General features: G+C 40.0%; 1 protein-coding gene across 1 annotated transcript in view; it reads right to left on the minus strand.

Moving 5' to 3' along the window:
* Window positions 1-265: 265 nt before the first annotated feature.
* Window positions 266-23,457, minus strand: part of LOC136874579 (membrane-bound alkaline phosphatase-like) — a 49,438-nt gene continuing 26,246 nt past the window's right edge. The window contains exons 6-10 of the mRNA XM_068227860.1: window positions 20,431-20,632; window positions 9,672-9,806; window positions 4,420-4,611; window positions 3,741-3,863; window positions 266-465 (exon numbers count right to left, since the gene is read on the minus strand). Of these exons, the coding sequence (XP_068083961.1) occupies window positions 266-465; window positions 3,741-3,863; window positions 4,420-4,611; window positions 9,672-9,806; window positions 20,431-20,632 (852 nt within the window). The remainder of the gene's footprint in view (window positions 466-3,740; window positions 3,864-4,419; window positions 4,612-9,671; window positions 9,807-20,430; window positions 20,633-23,457) is intronic.

The following is a 23,457-nucleotide window of genomic DNA, read 5'->3' on the forward strand; positions in this document are numbered from 1 at the left end:
AAACCAGAGTCCGTGCATCCAAATACACAAAATCTTGGACTTTGTAGAAAAATTACTGTATTAAATATTAAAACGATGATTCAAACTAAGGTAAATAATAGTAAACTAACCTAAAGGATATTTTACTCATTGTACACATATTGCACATTTCCCAATATTTATGGCGTATGAGTCTATTTGGAGCCGCTAAAATCATGAGCAGTGGGAACTGAATTTTTCACGGCCTGAAATTCAAGTGTCGCTGATTAAGTGGAGTATTTCTTGCTTATCGCTTGTTATTGGAGCAAGCAGTAAGTCCCGATCCAATGCAGGAGGCGTATGCCATTGCATGTGGAATGTAGTTCTGCTCGTAGAGTCCAGTCAGTAGGTGAGCCCATGGCCCAGTAGCGAACACTGCAACATCATCTCCACCATGCGTCTCTGATAACAGAGGAACAAAGGCTGGGAATTTGTACGTGTCAGATCCTGCAACAAATAATAGCAAGTAAGTAAAGCTGTGTAGGAGAGGAATTAAGAACACAAATGGCGCACACGTAAAATACAATTGTAAAACCGTTGTAAAGAAAGAAAGAAAGAAAGAAAGAAAGAAAGAATTGAATTAGCGTCGTGTAATCTGGAATGTCAGCTCCATTCAAAGAACGGATAACGTTCCTCGAACAACTTCGTTAACTCTGTGTCTGCGTTCAGCGGGCTAGTATAAGGAGCAGGCACAGTACGTTAGAACAACACCTAGATCACAGGGGTTAATTGTTCATGTTCACTACATGATCATCCAATATCTACTGGCCATTGGTTAGACAGCATTCATCTAGTCATGCTAAGGTGATCTCTGGGTTGCATGTGCCAAGGGGTTAGTTACTGTTAGGTAGAAAAGAGTCAGTTCCTTCAAGGTCACTGTGGCTATTGCAAGCATGAATAAAGCAGTAGCATGAAAATCCGGAATACATTTTTAGGGGGTTTTAGAGAATATATCTTTTTACTGAAATGTACTTAAAAGAGCTCTGCGTTCGGTGAGCAATCGATATATACAGAGAGTCCGTTAAATTGTAGACCACCGGGCTAGTTGGCCGTGTGGTAAGGGGCACGCAGCTGTGAGCTTGCATCCGGGAGATAGTGGGTTCGAATCCCACTGTTGGCAGCCCTGAAGATGGTCTTCCGTGGTTACCCATTTTCACACCAGGCAAAAGCTGGGGCTGTAGCTTAATTAAGGCCACGACCACTTCCTTCCTATTCCTAGGCCTTTCCTATCCCATCATTGCCATAAGACCTATCTGTGTCGGTACGACGTAAAACCACTAGCAAAAAGGAAAGAAATTGTAGACCAACTTTAGGTCAGGAGAATGCTGGCAGTGAAGGGATGTGAACATAGTTTTTTTAAGATGGTCTATGTTGAGTGCAGTTTGAGGACAAAAATTAACTTGTACCTACAATAAACACTGCCGCTCTTTAAACAGTCCTGGAAAGGCGAACGCGCGCCTGCAGTATGTGAATTATCTGAATACAGGCGTAGTTGGAACACGTGCCAAGCAGACTCAGTGCCGCGCGTAGGCCGTGAGCATTGCTAAGTCGTAATCTTCACTACAATTTCAAGGTGCTATATATTCGAAACTGCACCCCATATAATTTTGAAGCGAAGTGAATTGTGGTTCTCTGAAAAAAATCCATGCCCTGCGGCTTGCTATACCATTTACCGGATACCCTGCACACATAAGTGTGATATGTCACTCACTGACGCCCTCATCACGATATTCCAGTTACCACCAAACTGAGAACAGTGAAATAGGAATTGGGTAGTCACGGGTTTCTCATCAAGGCGACCCTGGTTCGGATTCCAGCAATTCATGTGCAACATTTGAAATGAAATGTCACATCCTTGTTCTGCGTATGTCACGTAAGAAAGAGCAGGTTCTGAGGCTGTGCTCACCATGTCAACAACCACGTAAAAATATAAACTTAGTTTTTTTGAGGGAGTGAAATTTGATATAAAGATTCCTATTAGGACTTAATTAACAGGTAAGAAACTCTTCTAATAATTCATTACCTAAGAGGTAAAAGTAGGTTGCTAAAACGATGAATGACGAGCAAAATTAAGGAACGAGAGATCGTGGGATTCTATTGGTTCACTTTATGATACGTTCTACGTTCATTTCTCTTGCCGCATGTTTTCCTGTGCTGTTAAAGGCAGAAAACATACCTGTCAAAAACTAGTGATTTCGCTTGTAAAATATAAATCAGTGAAAATTATTTAAAATAACACTACAAGAGACACTACATCTCGGTTATGAAACATAATTTCTTGAATTATTGCTTTGTTTTGTCTTGTCGTACAGACTGCAGCACACTCAGTAAGCATTTCTTTCTTTTTACAAGTTTCTTTACGGCGCACCGACACAGAACGTCTTATCGTGATGAAGAGATAGGAAAGGGCTAGGAATGTGAAGGAATCGGCCGTGGCCTTAATTAAGGTACAGCGCCAGCATTTTTCTGGAGTGAAACCTCGGAGAAACTTCTTCAGGGCTGCCGACAGTGAGATTTGAACCCACTATCTTCCGAATGCAATTTCACAACTGCGCACCCTACCCGCATGGCCAACTCACTCGGTAGCGAGGAAACCCTTTTATGACTCAATACGGATATGCCATTTAATTTCTCGGTTTTTTCATAAACCTGACATTTTGATGGTGCTTTCTGAGAACCCAAGGAGCCTCCAGGCTCTTTTTAGATCAGTAACCGGGATTCTTATCTGCACTGTATGTATAGAACACACAGTACCCGTACTCCTCTACGAGTAACTTCTAGTATTCTAGTTATGCTGCTTGAAATGTTGTCAATTACTGTTGTAGCACTGTCCGAGAATAACCATTTCTAAATATTCTGTGAGTGTTCCCTGGAACATCGCACACACTCCTGGATGGTAGGCAACACCCCTCACTCAAAAGTAGTGCAACGGCAGATTGAGTGGGAACATATTCGTGATCAGCGCTATCATCAACTAGTCTAAGACCCTTGGTTATTATTTCACCCAAAACTAGAGATGTATTGGTAAACATGACAGATTTATCACTAGAAAAACTATGAAGATCCTTTCTGTTCGGCTCCATTCCACGGGTGGCAGGAGGGGGATGTGGTAGGTCGACGCTGAAAGCGGAGAGAAAGACGTCAGCGAGGTAAGGCGTACCAAGGTGAAGGCTTGTTTCTGCTCTGGAGATCAGATGAACTAGTGTGGATTCCTTGAACGTTTTAGTGCAGGCAAAAATGCAGGAAATCTAATAACATGATCAACGCCAGTTCGAAAATTAATCGATTTGAATGATCGCGAGAGTGCGAGAATTTAGTGCTTAAAAGTGGTTCCGTGACCTATTAGTAAATTCTTAACAACGAGCCTCTCACATTGCAGCACTTTCCAAAGTCATCTTACTGCGACGAGTTTTGAGCCCGTGACTTTAAGCACTGAAGGCCAGAATCTAGCCAATTATGCTGCAAAGCCGGGCTCTCGTAATCTATTGACGACTTCATAAATGAAGCAGCTGAGCTGGTGTTCGAGTGGTTGCTTGTCTGACTCTTATCTGGAGGAACCGTTGTGCAGGCCAGAGTTTGCATTCTAACTAAGTTCTGCTGTCTGATGGTTTTCGAAAAATATTCAATATATAAAAAAATTAATATGAGCTATAATGAGTTAATATCATCAAAACATTTTAAGATTGATGTTAATAGAACTGTTCATTCTGGTTCAGTCTTACCCATATTATCCCCGGAGAGATCATGTCGCTTGCAGCCATTCTTAAGAATTTTAAAACCAGGGCCATTGGCGTAGCTGAGTGTAGAGTACGGCAGACTGTCAACGTCAGATATGCCAGCCAGTCCTGTCAACATGAAATATATGCAATACATGTTACGTTCCCATTACCATGTCTATTAGTTTAGGAACAATTAGTGAAGTCAGGAGTACTCCCTTCTACACTGTTATTCAAAACCAGAGAAATCGGACCAAATTTTCATTTGTCTGTAGAAGCTGATGTATTCATGGATGTTACCAAACGATGCACAAGGAAAAAATAAAGCTCATTCTGGTGGCATTTGGAGGTGCTCAATTACGCTAGCCTCAAGCTGTTTCGGCACGTCAAGCACAGTTCCAGCCCGACAGCGTCTTCGGAAACCGTGAATGTAGTTAGTGGGACGTGAAAAAATAGACTTATTATTATTATTATTATTATTATTATTATTATTATTATTATTATTATTATCATTATTATTATTAGTATTATTATTATTATTATTGATTTTAAAAAGATTAAAGACCAGTTATTCCTTCATTAAGAATAATTTATATTATTTTTAAGAAGTAAAAAGTTCAGTTTGGCTCAAGTACCAATTCATAACCTGATTATTATTTAGATAAGGTTGTTGTTACTACTGTACCTAAAATGTCGTTGCCACGAGTCGGGTAGCCGCTGTAGGACATGGTGTGGGCATGATCTGCTGTCACAACGATCAGTGTGTCTTCATTATTCGTGAGGTCAACCGCCTTCTTAACAGCTTTGTCCATTTCCAGTGTCTCATCCAAAGCACGTTTAACTGTCGTTGAATGATGGGCATGATCAATTTTTCCTCCTGTAACAAGATATATTAACATTAGTAATAATAATGACAATCTTACTACTACTTATCATTAAATGTCATGTAGTGTTTGACCGTTTCAGTACCCATGATGCAACTGTGAGTGAGAAAAGTATTACTAAATAGAACTTAATAGAACTTGAGATAAGTTTTACTTATTCGGCGAATCACAGCTGAGTGTGGTTTGCTAGATATCTGACAATACTGTTCCTATGCATTACTTCCCTTAGACTGGTCTCGCCTCCCAGCCACATATGGTCCATCACAACAATTGTGTAAAGAAAAATTAACCTTACCGTATCGCACTGTACTAATGTTGTTTTATGATGTATTTCATCATCATCATCATCATCATCTGTTTACCCTCCAGGTTCGGTTTTTCCCTCGGACTTAGCGAGGGATCCCACCTCTACCGCCTCAAGAGCAGTGTCCTGGAGCTTCAGACTCTTGGTCGGGGGATACAACTGGGGAGTATGACCAGTACATCGCCCAGGCGGCCTCAGCTGCTATGCTGAACAGGGGCCTTGTGGAGGGATGGGAAGATTGGAAGGTATAGGCAAGGAAGAGGGAAGGAAGCGGCCGTGGCCTTAAGTTAGGTACCATCCCGGCATTCGCCTGGAGGAGAAGTGGGAAACCACGGAAAACCACTTCCAGGATGGTTGAGGTGGGAATCGAACCCACCTCTAGTCAGTTGACCTCCCGAGGCTGAGTGGACCCCGTTCCAGCCCTCGTACCACTTTTCAAATTTCGTGGCAGTGCCGGGAATCGAACCCGGGCCTCCGGGGGTGGCAGCTAATCACGCTAACCACTACACCACAGAGGATGATGTATTTACGCAATCGTATGGAATAATGTCTTGAGGTTAATTTTCCATTACATGTGAGAATAGAATGAGAATAGAATACATATTTATTTATTGTTTTTAAATGCTATTTGTTCGGGGCTTCGACCTAGAAAGATCTTGATATGTGAGGAACCTGCGTGTAATTTGTAAATGGCGGAAATGTAATGTGTTGAATGTGAGGGAAGGAACGTTAAGGACGATACCAGAACCCAGTCCCCAGGCCAGGAATATTAATCATTTACAATTAAAAACCCCTGCCCGGGTCTGGAATCGAACCAGGGAACGCCGGGTGACAGGCGGATGCGTTGCCCCCGGGGCCGGACATATTTAAAGTTGATTACAAGTTGGACCAGAGGTCCCCTTGGCTATAACCAACTGACACTTTAAATAAAATTTACTAATTTATATACAAAATCATTTTCTTCTTTCTTTCTTTCTTTCTTTCTTTCTTTCTTTCTTTCTTTCTTAAGGGGGCTGCCTGGCCGAGGCGGCAAAGGCGTGCTCGGTTCATCCGGAAGGACGGGGGTTCGAATCCCCGTCAGGAAGTCGTAAAATTTAAGAAACGATAGTTCCACTTCCGGAGGTGCATATGGCCCTGAGGTTCACTGAGCCTACACCGAAAATGAGTACCAGGTTAATTCCTGGGGGCAAAGGTGGCCGGGCGCAGAGCTAACCACTCTATCCCATCACGTGCCGAGGTTAACAATGGTGGAAGCTTTTACCTTCCCCTCCTCCAAGGGCCTTCATGGCCCGTACGGAGGTGACTTTGCTTTGCTTTACTTTCTTTCTTTCTTAATCTCTTTACCTTCCAGAGTTGGTTTTTTCCTCGGACTCAGCGAGAGATCCCACCTGTACCGCCTCAAGTGCACTGTCCTGGATCGTGAGAGTTTGCGTCGAGGGATATAACTGGGAGAATGACCAGTACCTCGCCCAGGCAACCTCACCAGCTATGCCTTGTGGAGGAATGGGTAGATTGGAAGGGTTAGACACGAGAGAGGGAAGGAAGGGACCGTGGCATTAAGTTAGGTACCATCCCGGAATTTGCCTGGAGGAGAAGTGGGAAACCACGGAAAACCACTTCGAGGATGGCTGAAGAGGGAATAGAAAACTATCTACACAGTTGACCTCCCTAGGCTGAGTGGAGCCCGTTCCAGCCCTCGTACAACTTTTCAAATTTCGTGGCAGAGCCGGGAATTGAACCCGGGCCTCCAGGGGTGGCAGCTAATCACACTAACTACTACACCACAGAGGTGGACATATACAAAATCTAAGAAAAATAATACATAAAAAGGCTTAAAATGTATTTTCCTACTGAGGATAAAATATAGACTAAAACTAAACATCCAGGAGATTACAATATTACCTTTACCACTCCATAAACATAGACTATACAAACAAGGAAGATGAGACATAAGAGAAATCTAACAATTTTAATGCCGGGGATGAATATTAAGAATAAAACTGAACATCGAAACTGTATCTAGGGGATTATGATATTTCGTACTATTTTATTAATTTGATGGAAATGCACTTACTTGGCTTAATAAGTGGAAAGGTGGCGGTACTTAAGACATTTTATCTGAGTTTCGACGCTACATTGCTGTACATCAAGTAGTTTACAGTAAGGTCGCAGTATGTTTGAGAGGCAGTGATCATTAACGACTTACTGCACTCAACCGGATGATGCTGTGAAACCTGAAGGTTGTTAGCTGTAAACTTATTGTCCCAATCATGCTCTTGGTTCATCTGAACAAAGGAAAATATGAGGGAGCATTAGATTTTAAAATTCTCAACAGTGAGCAAGCAGCTGGGAAAATGAACACAAAGAAAATTGTTCTGATCAGCTACATGGGAGGCGTGACCTGTCTTAACTTATAGATACTCGCGCTCAGTTATCCCCCTTTATTACTCGCGTGGGGTCTTTAAGGCCTCCGGGATAGTATGCATTGAAAAAATACTCTAATTACAATACAATTGCATCTTATTTTACTGCAAACTCTGCACCACATTCAAAAGCATGTTTACAAGAAATCAATACACATTAAGTAACATTAAGTTCATTACAGTGTTCTTTTTCTCACATTACACATACTTCTCACTTATTTTCTTCATGTGCTCTCCACAGACATTTTCTTTGCGTTTTTCACATCTAGCTTTTATTTTCCCTTCCTTTGACCTAGGGAAAATCACGCATCTCTTTCTTGAATTATCTGGCTCCTCTACATCTTCCTGTCACCATTATCTGTACGTAGTCTTTTCTTGAAATTTCTAGGCAGTCTAGTTATAGCAGCAAGCGCCAACAGCCATGGTTTAATGAGTTTTTTCGCCAGCTCTTTCAAAAATACTCTCGTTGGCATGTTTTTCTCGCAGCTGGAATTGAATTTCAATACAACGAAAGTGTTGATACCAACCACATTGAAGAGATGGTAGGAAACGAGTGTCCATCTGTTGGTTCGACGTACTAGGTTGTAAGTATGGCATAACTTGTCATTTGTGTCTACACCACTTTTCGTGCTGTTATAATACACCATCTGAATCCGAACTCACGAATTCACTTTCACTTCTTCACTTTCGGTGTTATAATTGCTGAATAGTTCACAGTCTGGATCAGAATCAGAAGCAACTGGGACATCACCATCATCATCATCATCATCATCATCGTGTTCTTCTTCTTCTTCGTCTTCTTTTCTTCTTCTTCTCCTTCCTCTCCTTCTTCTAAAAAGCCACTGTTCAATATCCTGTACTTGACGACTGTGCCTTCCAGCTGTATTAATATGAAAGCGAAATACAAATAGAAGTAACCCCGAAATTTGAGAGAAAAACGATAACACATCGCTCTATTTGCTGCACTGTATCTCATGTCAAAGTAGAAGCGCCTTATACTGCAGGTTATAGGCTTACTTCTTGTATATTAACAATTCCTCGACATCACAAGAGGTTCATATGATGGCCAAAATATGTGTATTACGCGTTCTCATCATCAAAACTAAATAAATAGTTAGTTATATGCAATAAGGGCAAGAATATGAAAAGAGTTACCTGATTTTATTTTCATACGTAATTACTCGCGTGGGGTCTTCCAGGCCTGGACAGTGCTCTCCACTGAGTACCTTACTTGGCAACAGTGAGCCAACTACTGAACTCAGCTCCACTCCCCACTACATGAAGCTATTGCATATGTCAAGGTCACACGTAGTCACTTCGGGAAAATATAACAATTTAAAAACGGGGTGGGGCCTCAAAGACCCCGCGCGAGTAATTAAAGGTTAAGGATAATAATGGATGTGAACAAAATTGTTAAATACGTGGTATTAGAACTACCCGTCAAAACGGTGCGCTCGCTCAACAGTAATACATGTTTTCATTCTATCATGTATTTTTTATCGCGGATACCTGTTCTATCGAAGGCATACTGCAGATCCAGTTCAATGCTACCAAGATCATTGCGGCTTTAGAAATACCAAGCGTCGCCAGTTTTGACGATGAGAGCCGTTGATACTTAAAATTATATTTTTAATATTTGCCTTACGTTGCAGCGACGCATATAGGACTTAAGCGATAATTTTTAAAATGTTCTTCCGTTATTAGCCTGAGTGTGATTCTCCCTGTTCAGTTATAAGTATTTAGAACCCATGTATACATAATGTAAGTAACAAATTGTTGAGGGCACGAGATTATTTACTTTACCACGACAATTATATGTGGCTCTTATTTGTACCCTAAATAATCATGCTCTCAGAACACAAACTGTCTGACTCGTTGGCTGAATGGTCAGCGTACTAGCCTTCGGTTCAGAGGGTCCCGAGTTCGAATCCCGGCTGGGTCGGGGATTTTAACCTTCATTGGTTAATTCCAATGGCCCGGGGGCTGGGTGTTTGTGTTGTCTCCAACATTCCTGCAATTCACACACCACACATAACACTATCCTCCACCACAACAACACGCAGTTTCCTACCCCTGGCAGATGCCGCCCACCCTCATCGGAGGGTCTGCCTTACAAGGGCTGCACTCGGCTAGTAATAACCAAACGAAATTAAAGAACACAAACTCATGAGCAGTACCTGTTCAATGCATTCTTATAAAAAAGATGGGTAAATTTATTGTTCACACACGTACTATTAAGGGCTTCATCTCTACTTATTCTTCAGACAGGTAGTAATAGTAGTAGAAGCATACTGATGTCGCTGTTACTTTTTTTCTCATCACTTACCTTCAATGAACAGGGCAAATCCATTTTCTTCCTTTGACAGTAACTTGATAGCAGCTTCTGTCATTTCAGCTAAAGTGGGCTCTGTTTCTTCGTTGGCTTCCAAATGGAATTTCATGTGACTCCCCTCGAATAAGCCTAAAGAAAGAAAAATAATCAGTTGAAAGTCGTCATAATAGAAGGTGGGACTCTGGAAACTGTTTCATTTCAGGTGTTAAAAAATAACTACAATGACCAGATTTCGAGGTATGATATATATTACTGACAGTGAGAGATCGATGTATGTTTTTAATCCAAAGTACCGGTACCTAAAGTTACCTAAGAGATTCTCACTAAACCGGCTAATTGTAAGTCAACCCTCCCGTAATAATTACTTTTGAGTGTGCTGTAGGGAAACCGACATGATTATGGAGTATTGGTATGCTTAAAAAAGCGTAAATTCCTAAATTTCATTTACCAGAAACCCACAACATCTTGGGTCTCATCTGCTATAATTTCAATCGAAGTAAATTATTTTCATATTCAGAATCATTAATTCTGTTATTAAGAAAAGTTATTTTACATAACCAATGATATAATACACAGGATAACTACCAACGTATTCTTATAATTCAGGAAACTGAATCTCGAAACAGTGTTGTCTGCCTTGACATGCCAATTTTTATTGAAATTGGCCGGGCACTGTAGGATTTATTTATTTATTTATTTATTTATTTATTTATTTATTTATTTATTTATTTATTTATTTATTTATTTATTTATTTATTTATTTATTTATTTATTTATTTATTTATTTATTTATTTTATTGTTCAACAGCCATTTTGTCCACCTACAGGACATCTCCATTTAATATTTCTAATGCTATAAATAATTGAAAATAGAAATTAAGATATGAAACCTAATTCTATACTTATCAAATATGGACAGTGGTAAGTGTGTGTTACAAATTAATATTTTAATTTCTCCTAAAATATGCATTGATAATCTGAATGAATCTAAGGAATAAACTATTCATGATACACAAGTATTCTACTCTATTTAATTTACGTCTTCTCTGTGTTTGATTTCCCCTCTGACTGACGTTAAGAAGACACACTGCTCGTGAAATATGTCCACGTTTGGCATTATATTAATTGACTGAAATTTTCTGCTTTACGGTAAATTCATGTTGTGATTTGTGTTTGACCTTTTAGTAAAGAAAGTCAAATTATTTCTATTATTTACAAACGGTGCATAGAGGTTTATTTTGTGGAATAACTCTCGGTTATCTGATTTACCTTTCAAAATTCCATATAGGTATTTTACACTCGTTAATGTTCACCTAGTATGCAACTTATCGATCCCAAAATTAGTTATTAAGTCACTATATGCCACATATTTTGCACTAGTTTTAAAGATACAGAAATACACATATCCTAACAATTTAGCTTGAACATTTTCGATTTTTTTTTTGCTAGGGGCTTTACGTCGCACCGACACAGATAGGTCTTATGGCGACGATGGGATAGGAAAGGCCTAGGAGTTGGAAGGAAGCGGCCGTGGCCTTAATTAAGGTACAGCCCCAGCATTTGCCTGGTGGGAAAATAGGAAACCACGTAAAACCATTTTCAGGGCTGCCGATAGTGGGATTCGAACCTACTATCTCCCGGATGCAAGTTCTACACGCCTCTACACGCACGGCCAACTCGCCCGGTCATTTGCGATTTCTTTGATACGTTTATTAACTGATGGATTCCAGACTAAGGTTGCATAATCTATTACCGTTCTAACTAGTGAATTGTATACCGGTTTAACAGCTTTGATATGTTTTAATTTGTTTGCGTTTCTCATAAGAAATCCTAGGTTCCTGCAGGCGACATTTACGGCGTTATTTATGTGTATATTGAATTAAAGTTTACTATCAAATATTACTTCTGAATCCTTCTTTCCTTCAACTCGTTTAAGGCTGACACTGTTCTTTTCTTAAGAATGGATTTTTGGTCGTCTTTTTCTAGTGAAGATCACTGATTTACATTTATTAATATTGAATTGAAAGTAGTTGTGTTTTCCCAATTCAATAAGTGCTGTGAGGTCATGTTGTAATTTTTCGTTATCCTGGTTTGAAGAAATTTGTCTTCAAATTTTCATGTCATCGGCACATAACTGAAATTTAGATGTTTTCAGTACAAAACCATTATCATTAACAAACAGAATGAATAACAGTGGACCTAATTTTGAACCTTGCATTATGGATGAAGCTACTCCTTTGAAACTAACAAACTGAATTCTATTCCTGAAGTAGGAGTTAAAAATTCGACCAGGTCAGGGAGAAAACCAAAACCGTGAAAATTGTTTAGAATTTTATGATGACCAGTCCTATCTAATGCTTTCTTCATGTCCGTATATATGGCATCGACTTCTCCTCCTTGATCTAAAATAGATGACGCATAATTTGTAAAGTTCACTAAATTTGAACTTGTCTATCTTCCTTGCATAAAGCCATGTTGTTGCTCTATGACGACTTTCTCAACCTGTCGACGGATATTACAGTAAAGTATATCCTCAAACAGTTTACATAAAACTGATAGTATTGGTGTAGGTCTATAATTATGTATGTTTTCAGTATTACTATCTTTGTGAATTTATTGGACACACTCTTGCTATCCTCCACAAATCAGGAAATATTTTTTGTTGCAGAGATTTGTTAATAATTGTATAAAGCGGATATGCAAGAGCGTCTCCACAACTTCTCACTACATACTGGGGAATATTATCTGGACCAGCACTCCTTTTAGACTGTAGTATATTTATGGCACATTTAATATCATCAACAGATACCTCTGAAATGTTGAACAGTCAAGTTATTTATATTGCAGTTCCTCTAGAATATACTGCTCATTGTTCTCGGTGTTATTTTTTGTGTATGTACTATTGAAGTATGAGGCAAATCCATCGGCTATTTCTCTCTTAGAAGTTAAGATATTATCATTCAGTACATATCTGTGACATTCTTGATTATTGGTCATCTCTTGCTTTAAAAAAGCCAGAAGTGCCTGCTATTACTAGCTATACTACTTTCTATACCTAGAATGTATTCGCTATACGCTATTCTTATTTTCTTTTAAAGGATTTCGCTCCTTGTTTTGAACTCTGTCATACTATACTCACTAGGATGTCATCTTTTCCTATGGTACTCCTTATTTCGAATTTGCTGTATCATTTCCTCATTATACCACACTGGATAAGTTATTTTACTATACTTGGTCAGAGGAACACAGCAATCACGAATCTCATAGACTTATCATAGAAGCACTGTTAACGTGTCATTCAATTCTGACCAATCACAAGTGTTTATTATTTCAAAGGGTAATTGAAAAATAATTCTATTTTAATGATGATGCCTGAAAGTTGATCTACCGTCCAATGTACTAACTTTTCTTACATTAACTTCCATTGAGAGAATCAGTGCAGGAAGATAGTCATATTCAGGTAATAAAGGCTGCTCATCTCACTCAATATGAATTTGCTCTGTTGTAGAGGCCAGAAGTAAATCTAAACATTATCCGAATTTATTCGAGACAGTATTCTAGACGTTAGATTCATGATATTTAGGGAGTTTTGAAGCTGCATTCCTGCTGATCTTGCTTTACTTGTACCAGCACCCTAATTTCCCTCAAATTGAACTCTCGTACAATGCAAATAGGACTTTTTATTCACTGTACTGATCAAAGTTGGAATTTGGTGGAAAACACACTACTCCTATAAAATATGACCTATATTTAAACTGAATTTTAACCATTACAAATTCTAATTCACTAGAGTAAGAAATAATCTGATGAGTTTTAAACATTTTATCAACGGCTATATCCACCCCACCTCCCCTCGGTTTACGTGTTACTTTATGTTCTCTATCTGCTCTAAAAACACAGTAATTATTAGGGAGGATTTCACTATCATATACAGACTTAGGGCCGGAATTATAATATCAGTCAATCAATCAATCAATCAATCAATCAATCAATCAATCAATCAATCAATCAATCAATCAATCAATCAATACTGATCTGCATTTAGGGCAGTCGCCCAGGTGGCAGATTCCCTATCTGTTGCTTTCCTAGCCTTTTCCTAAATGATTTCAAAGAAATTGGAAATTTATTAAACATCTCCCTTGGTAAGTTATTCCAATCCCTAACTCCCCTTCCTATAAATGAATATTTGCCCCAGTTTGTCCTCTTGAATTCCAACTTTATCTTCATATTGTGATCTTTCCTACTTTTATAAACGCCATTCAAACTTATTTGTATACTAATGTCATTCCACGCCATCTCTCCACTGACAGCTCGGAACATACCACTTAGTCGAGCAGCTCTTCTTCTTTCTCTCAATTCTTCCCAACCCAAACATTGCAACATTTTTGTAACGCTACTCTTTTGTCGGAAATCACCGAGAACAAATCAAGCTGCTTTTCTTTGGATTTTTTCCAGTTCTTGAATCAGGTAATCCTGGCGAGGGTCCCATACACTGGAACCATACTCTAGTTGGGGTCTTACCAGAGACTTATAATCCCTCTCCTTTACATCCTTACTACAACCCCTAAACACCCTCATAACCATGTGCAGAGATCTGTACCCTTTATTTACAATCTCATTTATGTCATTACCCCAATGAAGATCTTTCCTTATATTAACACCTAGATATTTACAATGATCCCCAAAAGGAACTTTCACCCCATCAACGCAGTAATTAACACTGAGAGGACTTTTCCTATTTGTGAAACTCACAACCTGACTTTTAACCCCGTTTATCAATATACCATTGCCTGCTGTCCATCTCACAACATTTTTGAGGTCACGTTGCAGTTGCTCACAATCTTGTAACTTATTTATCACTCTATAGAGAATAACATCATCCGCAAAAAAGCCTTACCTCCGATTCCACTCCTTTACTCATATCATTTATATATATAAGAAAACATAAAGTTCCAATAATACTGCCTTGAGGAATTCCCCTCTTAATTATTACAGGGTCAGATAAAGCTTTGCCTACTCTAATTCTCTGAGATCTATTTTCTAGAAATATAGCAACCCATTCAATCACTCTTTTGTCTAGTCCAATTGCACTCATTTTTGCCAGTAGTCTCCCATGAACCACCCTATCAAATGCTTTAGACAGGTCAATCGCGATACAGTCCATTTGACCCCCAGAATCCAAAATATCTGCTATATCTTGATGGAATCCTACAAGTTGAGCTTCAGTGGAATAACCTTTCCTAAAACCGAATTGCCTTCTATCGAACCAGTTATTAATTTCACAAACATGCCTAATATAATCAGAAAGAATGCCTTCACAAAGCTTACATACAATGCATGTCAAACTTACTGGCCTGTAATTTTCAGCTTTATGTCTATCACCCTTTCCTTTATACACCGGGGCTACAATAGCAACTCTCCATTCATCTGGTATAGCTCCTCCGACCAAACAATAATCAAATAAGTACTTCAGATATGGTACTATATCCCAACCCATTGTCTTTAGTATATCCCCAGAAATCTGATCAATTCCAGCCGCTTTTCTAGTTTTCAACTTTTGTATCTTATTGTAAATGTAATTGTTATCATACGTAAATTTTATTACTTCTTTGGCCTTAGTCTCCTCCTCTATCTCGACATCATCCTTGTAACCAACAATCTTTATATACTGCTGACTGAATACTTCTGCCTTTTGAAAATCATCACATACACATTCCCCTTGTTCATTAATTATTCCTGGAATGTCCTTCTTGGAACCTGTTTCTGCCTTAAAATACCTATACATACCCTTCCTTTTTTCACTAAAATTCGTATGACTGCCTATTATGATTGCCATCATGTTATCCTTAGCTGCCTTCTTTGCTAGATTCAATTTTCTAGTAAGTTCCTTCAATTTCTCCTGACTTCCACAGCCATTTCTAACTCTATTTCTTTCCAGTCTGCACCTCCTTCTTAGTCTCTTTATTTCTCTATTATAATAAGGTGGGTCTTTACCATTCCTTACCACCCTTAATGGTACAAACCTGTTTTCGCATTCCTCAACAATTTCTTTAAACCCATCCCAGAGTCTGTTTACATTTTATATACCGTTTTCCACAGATCATAGCTACTTTTTAGAAACTGCCTCATGCCTGCTTTATCTGCCATATGGTACTGCCTAACAGTCCTACTTTTAAGACCTTCCTTTCTATCACATTTATTTTTAACTACCACAAAAAACAGCTTCATGATCACTAATACCATCTATTACTTCAGTTTTCCTATAGAGCTCATCTGGTTTTATCAGCACCACATCCAGGATATTTTTCCCTCTGGTTGGTTCTATCACCATATTAACTTATTTGCCATTTGTTGGTCATGCTTCCTGTAGTTAGCATTTCCTTCCCAATTAACATCTGGCAAATTCAGATCTCCCGCTACAATCACATTTCTTTCCATGTCGTTTCCCACATAGCTGACTATCCTATCAAATAATTCCGAATCCGCGTCAGTGCTACCCTTTCGCGATCTGTATACTCCAAATATATCAAGTTGCCTATTATCTTTAGAAATGAGCCTTACACCTAGAATTTCATGTGTCTCATCTTTAACTTTTTCGTAGCTTACAAATTCTTCTTTCACCAGAATGAACACTCTCCCTCCCACCCTTCCTATCCTATCTCTACGATAGACACTCCAGTGCCGTGAGAAAATTTCTGCATCCATTATATCATTTCTCAGCCATGATTCAACTCCTATTACAATATCTGGTAAATATATATCTATTAAATTACTTAATTCTATTCCTTTCCTTACAATACTTCTACAGTTCAACACTAACAATTTTATGTCATCCCTACTTGATTTCCAGTTCCCTGTTCCCTTATCACCGCTCCCTAGGCCATCCCGTTTCCCTGAATGTACCTCCCTATTACCCTTCCAAACAAATTTCCTAACTTATACGTACCACTGCGGTTTAAATGAAGGCCATCTGAGCGCAGATCCCTATCTCCTACCCACCTATTAGGATCTAGAAATTTCACTCCCAGTTTCCCACATACCCACTCCATAGTCTCATTTAAATCCCCAATCACCCACCAGTCAGTATCCCTTCTACACAGTATTCCACTAATAACAATCTCCGCTTTCTTAAACTTCACCCGTGCTGCATTTACCAGATCCCACACACCTCCAACTATGTTGGTACTTACATCAGCTTGCCTTACATTGTTGGTACCAACGTGAAACACTACCACCTTCTCATTCCCCTCCTCCCTCTCTTCTACTTTCCTCAACATCTGCCTCAACCTAATTCCTGGATAACACTCTACTCTGGTACCCTTTCCTCCACACAATTTCCCCACGTCTCTAACGATGGAATCCCCCATGACCAGAGCCTCAACCCTACCCACCTCATTTGATCCCCTCCCCTCCTGGTCAGCCCTATCTTTCCTGATAGCTGCAGAAGCTACTTCCTCCTCCCTTTTCTCATTACCATGACCCTGTTCCACCTGCATTTTCCTATCCTCTACTCTACATTTTCCTTTCCTACCTTTTCCCTTCCTCCTACTTCCACACATCTCAGCAACAGTTCCCTGTCCCTCATCTTCCCTCTGTTGTTTACCTGGAGTGACTCGTACCGATTTCGCACAGACACCTGTCCTGAATTCTGATCCTGAATAGAGCCCTTAGCCTGCAATCTCCTTCCCCTTAGAACATTAGACCACCTGTCTTCTACAACTCCTCCCTTTCCTTCCCCTCCCTCTTGTACACCTACTGTAACCTGTAAATTGTTTGAGGGAGTCCTATCTTCTTTCCTGTCTTCTGTGAGAATCCTAATTATCTCCCTCAAACTTTCCAACTCCTCCCTCATACCCCTCAATGTCTCGTCACATCCACAGTAAGTACACTCGCGCTCCTTAGCCATTCTGTACGGGGGGAAAAATGAAATTCAAAATAAAATAACTTATTTGCAAAAAATAAATGAACGGAGGGATATACTGTCTGGGATAGTACACAGAGGTTTAAACTGTTGGTTCATTTTAAACTTCGGTTTACCTGTTAGTCGTGTATAATAAAACATAAGTTTAACTAGAGATTAATTTTACTGCCACCCATCTACGTTTAAGAAAACATAACCTTAAACATGCCAGAAAGAATGGATCTCGAAGGTATTTTTGAGGTGTTTGAAGAAATACTAAGCGATGACGAAGAAGTGGTTCGAATTATTGAACGACCACGGGCACTACGAGTTTTCTGAGCAAGGTGACGTCACTTTCATATATGGAATGAAAAATAGTTTCTAAATAGGTTTAGGCTTACAAAACAGACTGTAATAACCCTATTTCAGCAAATTTGTACTAGAATAAAACATGCAACGGAAAGGCAAGAATGTACAAATGACTTTTTTAACTGTTTCAATGTCAAAAGTATAAATTTTAGAAAATAAAGTAACTTCCTTCTATTTCAGAAATCATGCTGTAGAACCCCTCACTCAGCTACTAATATCATAGCGGTTTTATGCCTCCGGTAGTATGTTTATTACAATGGCAGATTTCGGAAGAATTCATGAGATCACTGTTTCACGAACTATATACATATTTCTGTACTAATTACACAATCAATTATATTTCCTTCCAAGTAAAATTAGGAAAACGGCTTTTGCTTTTATCCGCCATTTTACCTACAAGAAGTAAACAAAACATTATCGATAGTCATCTTTTCTCGCGAATCACTGCTACCAAGATCGTATATTTCCTTCTTCACCTCAGTTTAACTTAGGCTGGCCATTATAAGACACAACATCGGTTTAAACTCAAGTTACAGTTTAACTCAATCTTCAGTTTAAACCCTCATTATAATACCGGCCCTTAGTGAGCCAACTTTCGGTCATGCAGATTATTTAATGATTATTTTCGGAAGCAGCTAAAAATAACGCTTGATTTTCGTTGTAACTCCTCTCATATTCTGATGACTAATAGTTACCTATTCTTTACTACTATATCTATCTATGCTATTATTCGTGTTTGGTTTTGGCAATTTAATTCATCTTTTCAATGTCTTCTGAGCATTTAATCTGTAAGATTTGATCGCCTGGTTTCCTCCTAACAAATATCTTACCATTCCGCCACCCCCCCCCCCCCCCGCAGCAATTGACCGCTTTCCTCTTTGCTCTTACCTGTGCAAGGAACTTCTTCCCAGAAGGGGAAAGGCGTTCATTTATGAAGGTCGAGGGTTGTTATTATCTTCCCTCGTTTAGCTCTGGCATCCATCAGTTTCTCCTACCCGCTCTCAGCACGAACTTCACCATGATGCCACGAGGTGGTGTTGGAGAACCCGGTCCGGCAATTGTTCTCTATCTGCGCTTTTAAATACTAGGAAAACCAGTGGACTATAGAGAAGTAATTTAATTAATTCTGAAATTATTCGTAAATACTGCCACCGAGAAATATTGGTCAGTTCTGGAATTGGAGGAGCTTTTACTTGAGATAATAAAAATACCATTTTATTCCAGACTTTGCTTTTATTTGATCTAAAACTTAGCGGAAATATGCTAATTTCTTACATGAACTATGAGGTCACTGAGCTAACGATTCAAGTCATCGTCCCTCCCCGAGATATTTCTAACTTTACTCTGAAGGTAGCCCAAAAACGTATCTGTATAGCATTGCACTAACCCTCGATATTAGCCGGTCTTCAACAGTGGACGACAACAAAGAGTCAAGAATACATGGGCGGAAACTTACCGGCACCAGTAAGTGCAATAATCTCATAGAGGGGATAAATCTGTAGATACGTGAGAATAAGTGATGAGTTGGGAACATTTAAAGAAATCGTGCAGCTATCGTTAGACTGTTGCAGCCTTTGTAATTCAGACACCACGACAAGGGCGGGTGGCCACTGGCGTGTATGGGAAACTGCGCCTCCGAAAGCTTTTAAAATTTAATTGGTGAGGCATAAAGCCAATAAGATTACTATCTTACTGTTGTTTGTGGGATTTGAGTTGTAGAGATGTCGGGGACTGAACAAACACGCTGTCTGCGAGCCAACATAAAATTAAAATCCACGACCAGGCTGGGAATCGTTCCCTAGGCCCTCCGGACCGAACGACTCTGCACTGACCATTCAGCCAAAGATCTGGGATAATAAGTAGTAAAACGGTATTAATTACAAGGCCCACGCAGGTCTCACGACAACTTCAACACTGCATCAGCATTGGACAATAATTGTCGTCATTTCCTTACGAGATTACCAGTTATTTACATATATACGTACAGTAGGTTTGATCATTTTTCCCCATTTCACAGAATAAATTAAATATCCACTATCCAGATCACTAATTAAGTTTAAATTAAAAGTATGAATATGAGAAGCATATTAGAGCAGATGTAGGATGTAGCACTTACGTAGAAATGAAAAGTTTAGTATCAGGTAGGTTGGAATGGAACGCTGCATCTCACCAGTCTACAGACTGATGACTCAAGAACAACGACACAGACATAGATTTATGGTTAATTAAGCAATGAATAAAGTAAAATTTGCTCATTTTTACATGGTGGTCTTAAATTTTTCAGCGTTACTCTACACGGTACTGTACCAAGTACCGTAACTATTCTAGATTCGATAGTTTTTACCCCATTTCACAAAATAATTTTAATCTCCACTATTAAGACCACTAATGAAGTTGAAATTTACAGGAAATGATAGTGTCGGGCATCTTGTTTTCTCCTATAAATTCTACGTTATAACGGCTAGTATTAGCTTTGTTACATACCTAGCAAGTAGTCGACGTCCGTGTAGTTCAAAGAGAGGAGCTGTTCACGATTCCAGACGTACCGTCCTTGGAATCCACCGCTCTTCTTGTCATTTTGCCAATCCTGTATGAGATTTCGACCGTCGAGCCGTTTTCCGAACTTTCCTTCTTCATCAGCCATGTCAGCGGGAATGAAGACCCTGCGACCACCTCCCAATATAACCTACGAAGAATGTCAAGTTACATTCTTACAGTGGAACTCGACAATGTTGTGAGATCGACAGCAGGCAATGGTGTGAAGGTAAACAAGGTGAAAAGGCAGGTTGTGAGTTTCTCCAAGAGGAAAAGACTGTGTTGATGGAGTGAAAGCACCTCACAGGAATCACTTAAATGTTTAGGTTGGGGATATCGCATTAACATGACTGTAAGCAAAGAACACAGATCTTTTATAATTATATAGAGGTTATTAACGGTTCTTTGTAAGGCTGTGAAAGAGACGGCATGTAAATCACTCGTAAGACACCTCTCCAGAATTACTTGATTCCAGAAATGGAAAATGTCTACATGAAAGCAGCATGATTTTCTCTGGGTTATTTCTGATAAAGTAATGTTACGAAGTTGTTGCAAATTTTTGGACTCGGAAGGATAGGGATAAAGGAGACATCTGCTCGACTAACAGCTATGTTCCTAGCTGTCGGCGGAGATGTGGCGTGGAATGATATTAGTAGACGAATAAATCACGACAATTTTTAAAATAAAAGATGATAAAGCTGGAATTCAAGAGAGTAAACACAGAAAATATTAGTTTACTGGATGAGAACGGAACAATGTGCCAAGGAAAATGTTCGATAAATGTCCAAGTTCCTTGAAATAATTCACGAAGAGATTAATGAAACAACTGATAGGGAATCTACCAGCTAGGGGGACATAATTAAATGCTGGTCGGACTCAATTTTGCATCATAATGTCTCTGTAATGATGAGGACTTGTTTAGACAAGATTACACAGCGAAACTATAAATATTGGCTGCTAAATTTAGTAAGAAAAGAGATCTCTGGTATAAAAAAGTGACAATTACGCCATGTACAAGCGCGCCAGAAAATATTGATTGACAGCAATGTAAGCTTGTAGGTTCATGAGGCTTTTCATATCGTAATTATACGTATGAGAGCTCCAGTTCTACATGAGATCCGTAACAAACGGACGTCATTTTTGTACCAAAAATCATATGTGCATTTTTGAGAAACACTCGCCAAATATACTTCAAAGAAAACATAGCTGATGACACTAAGGAGTAGTACATCTTAGTACTACAAAAATCGTTTCATGTTAACCAGTCTATTTTAAATTAAAATTGTCTGATAGGTTGTAAATTGAAGTCATTATATGTATGTAGGTCAATGTATGTATGTATGTATGTATGTACGTATGTATGTATATATGTATGTATGTATGTGGATATACTTTTTCTCACAACTTCTCCTAAACCACAGACCCTACTTCAACAAAACTTAGAAAAATCATTAGTTACTAAGCGAGACCCGCTCGTGTGTGGTTCTAAAATTGTAGGGGGTTAACCTTGGTTACCCTCTTTAATTGAAGATCCTCTGCGTGGTGATGGGGACCAGCAGCCCTACTGGGTAACCATTCGGTATACAAGGAGGAGGAAGCTAAAGCACCACCCAACCCTAAGGTGTAACGAGACCCGTGCCGATGGGGTACATGGCACATGGGAGATGTGTCCTGAACGGAGCCTTCGAGATACTTGGCGCCCTCTCGAAGTAAGTAGCCTTACCCGGGTATGCGGGGCTCTGCCTGGGCGGACATATATTTCCCTAGCTACTCGCGGGACCTTAATGAGCACCGTAGCTACCCATAAACCGGAGAGCTCTTCTGGGTCCTCCGAGAGGAACACCAGTTCAGCAACAACCGATGGGGAATCTTCGGAGATACCCTCGGACAGCACGACCTCGACAGTAACAGAGCTCACTCTAGAGGTGGGCAATCTACTAGTCCAGAAGAAAAAGAAGAAACAGCGCTCCGGCGCTGATAAGAAGAGGTATAAGAAGGCTTTAAATGCCCGGGAGCAGGCCAAGGAGGGCCGAACTCCTGGAGCTGAGAGGCCTTCTACTGCCACGACAGCGACGACTGTGGGGGGAATCCAATGGGCACAAGATGCGGGACCCTGAAAAAGGCTCTGCTTCTAGGGACAGAGGACTCCACCCACCAAGATGCCAGTGGGGAAACGACTTCTGTCGGGGGCAACCCCAGAAGAAGATCGGCAGACCTACAAAAAACCCAAGGTGGAGTATGCTAGGATAGCTAAAGCTGGGATCAGGATGGCCATAGTACCTGTAGGATATCCTGACCAGCAGCTAACCGAGAAACAGGTGGAATCTGTGGAGGAGGCTATCACCAATCTGATACACGAGCTTCCGGAGCAGGGGTCCATTAAGCCTCAGTTCCTGGACTGCTATCTGTCGAGAGGTGCGGCCGTCATTATCGTAGAGAATGATGAGACTGTAGCATGGCTTTCTTGTCTTGTTACAGGTATACAACCGTGGGAAGGAGCCAGGCTCACAATTGTGGGCATGAATAAACTCCTTTCCTATAATAGAGTCATGGACTGGATACTAGGACAACCAAAGGACAACAACGTCCTTTCGGGAAGAATGGCTCGCCAGAACCATGGCTTAAATCCCAACAGCTGGAGGGTCTACGACCGCAAGGAGGAGAAGAGAGGTGTCCGACTTGTGGTCAGGATGGACTCCAGAGATGTGGAGAAAGTGGTGGGGAAGAAGATCTTCTGCGGGGTGCATGTTGCTACCTTCACCTTGGTGGAGGGCAAGCGCGACAAGCAGAGCACCATCCCCACCACAGACAACACTGAGACCAGCAGAGGCGAAGAGTGGGAGCCCGGACAGGAGCCGGGGCCAGCCAAGCCTCAAGATTCATCGCGGGAGACGGAGCTGCACGTTCCGGAGACCGCATAAGGTAAAGTATTGCATGAAAGTAAGGAATGATTACTTTCATACAAGCAAACATACA

This window comes from Anabrus simplex, chromosome 5 (genome assembly GCF_040414725.1).
Source record: "Anabrus simplex isolate iqAnaSimp1 chromosome 5, ASM4041472v1, whole genome shotgun sequence".
NCBI lineage: Eukaryota > Metazoa > Arthropoda > Insecta > Orthoptera > Tettigoniidae > Anabrus > Anabrus simplex.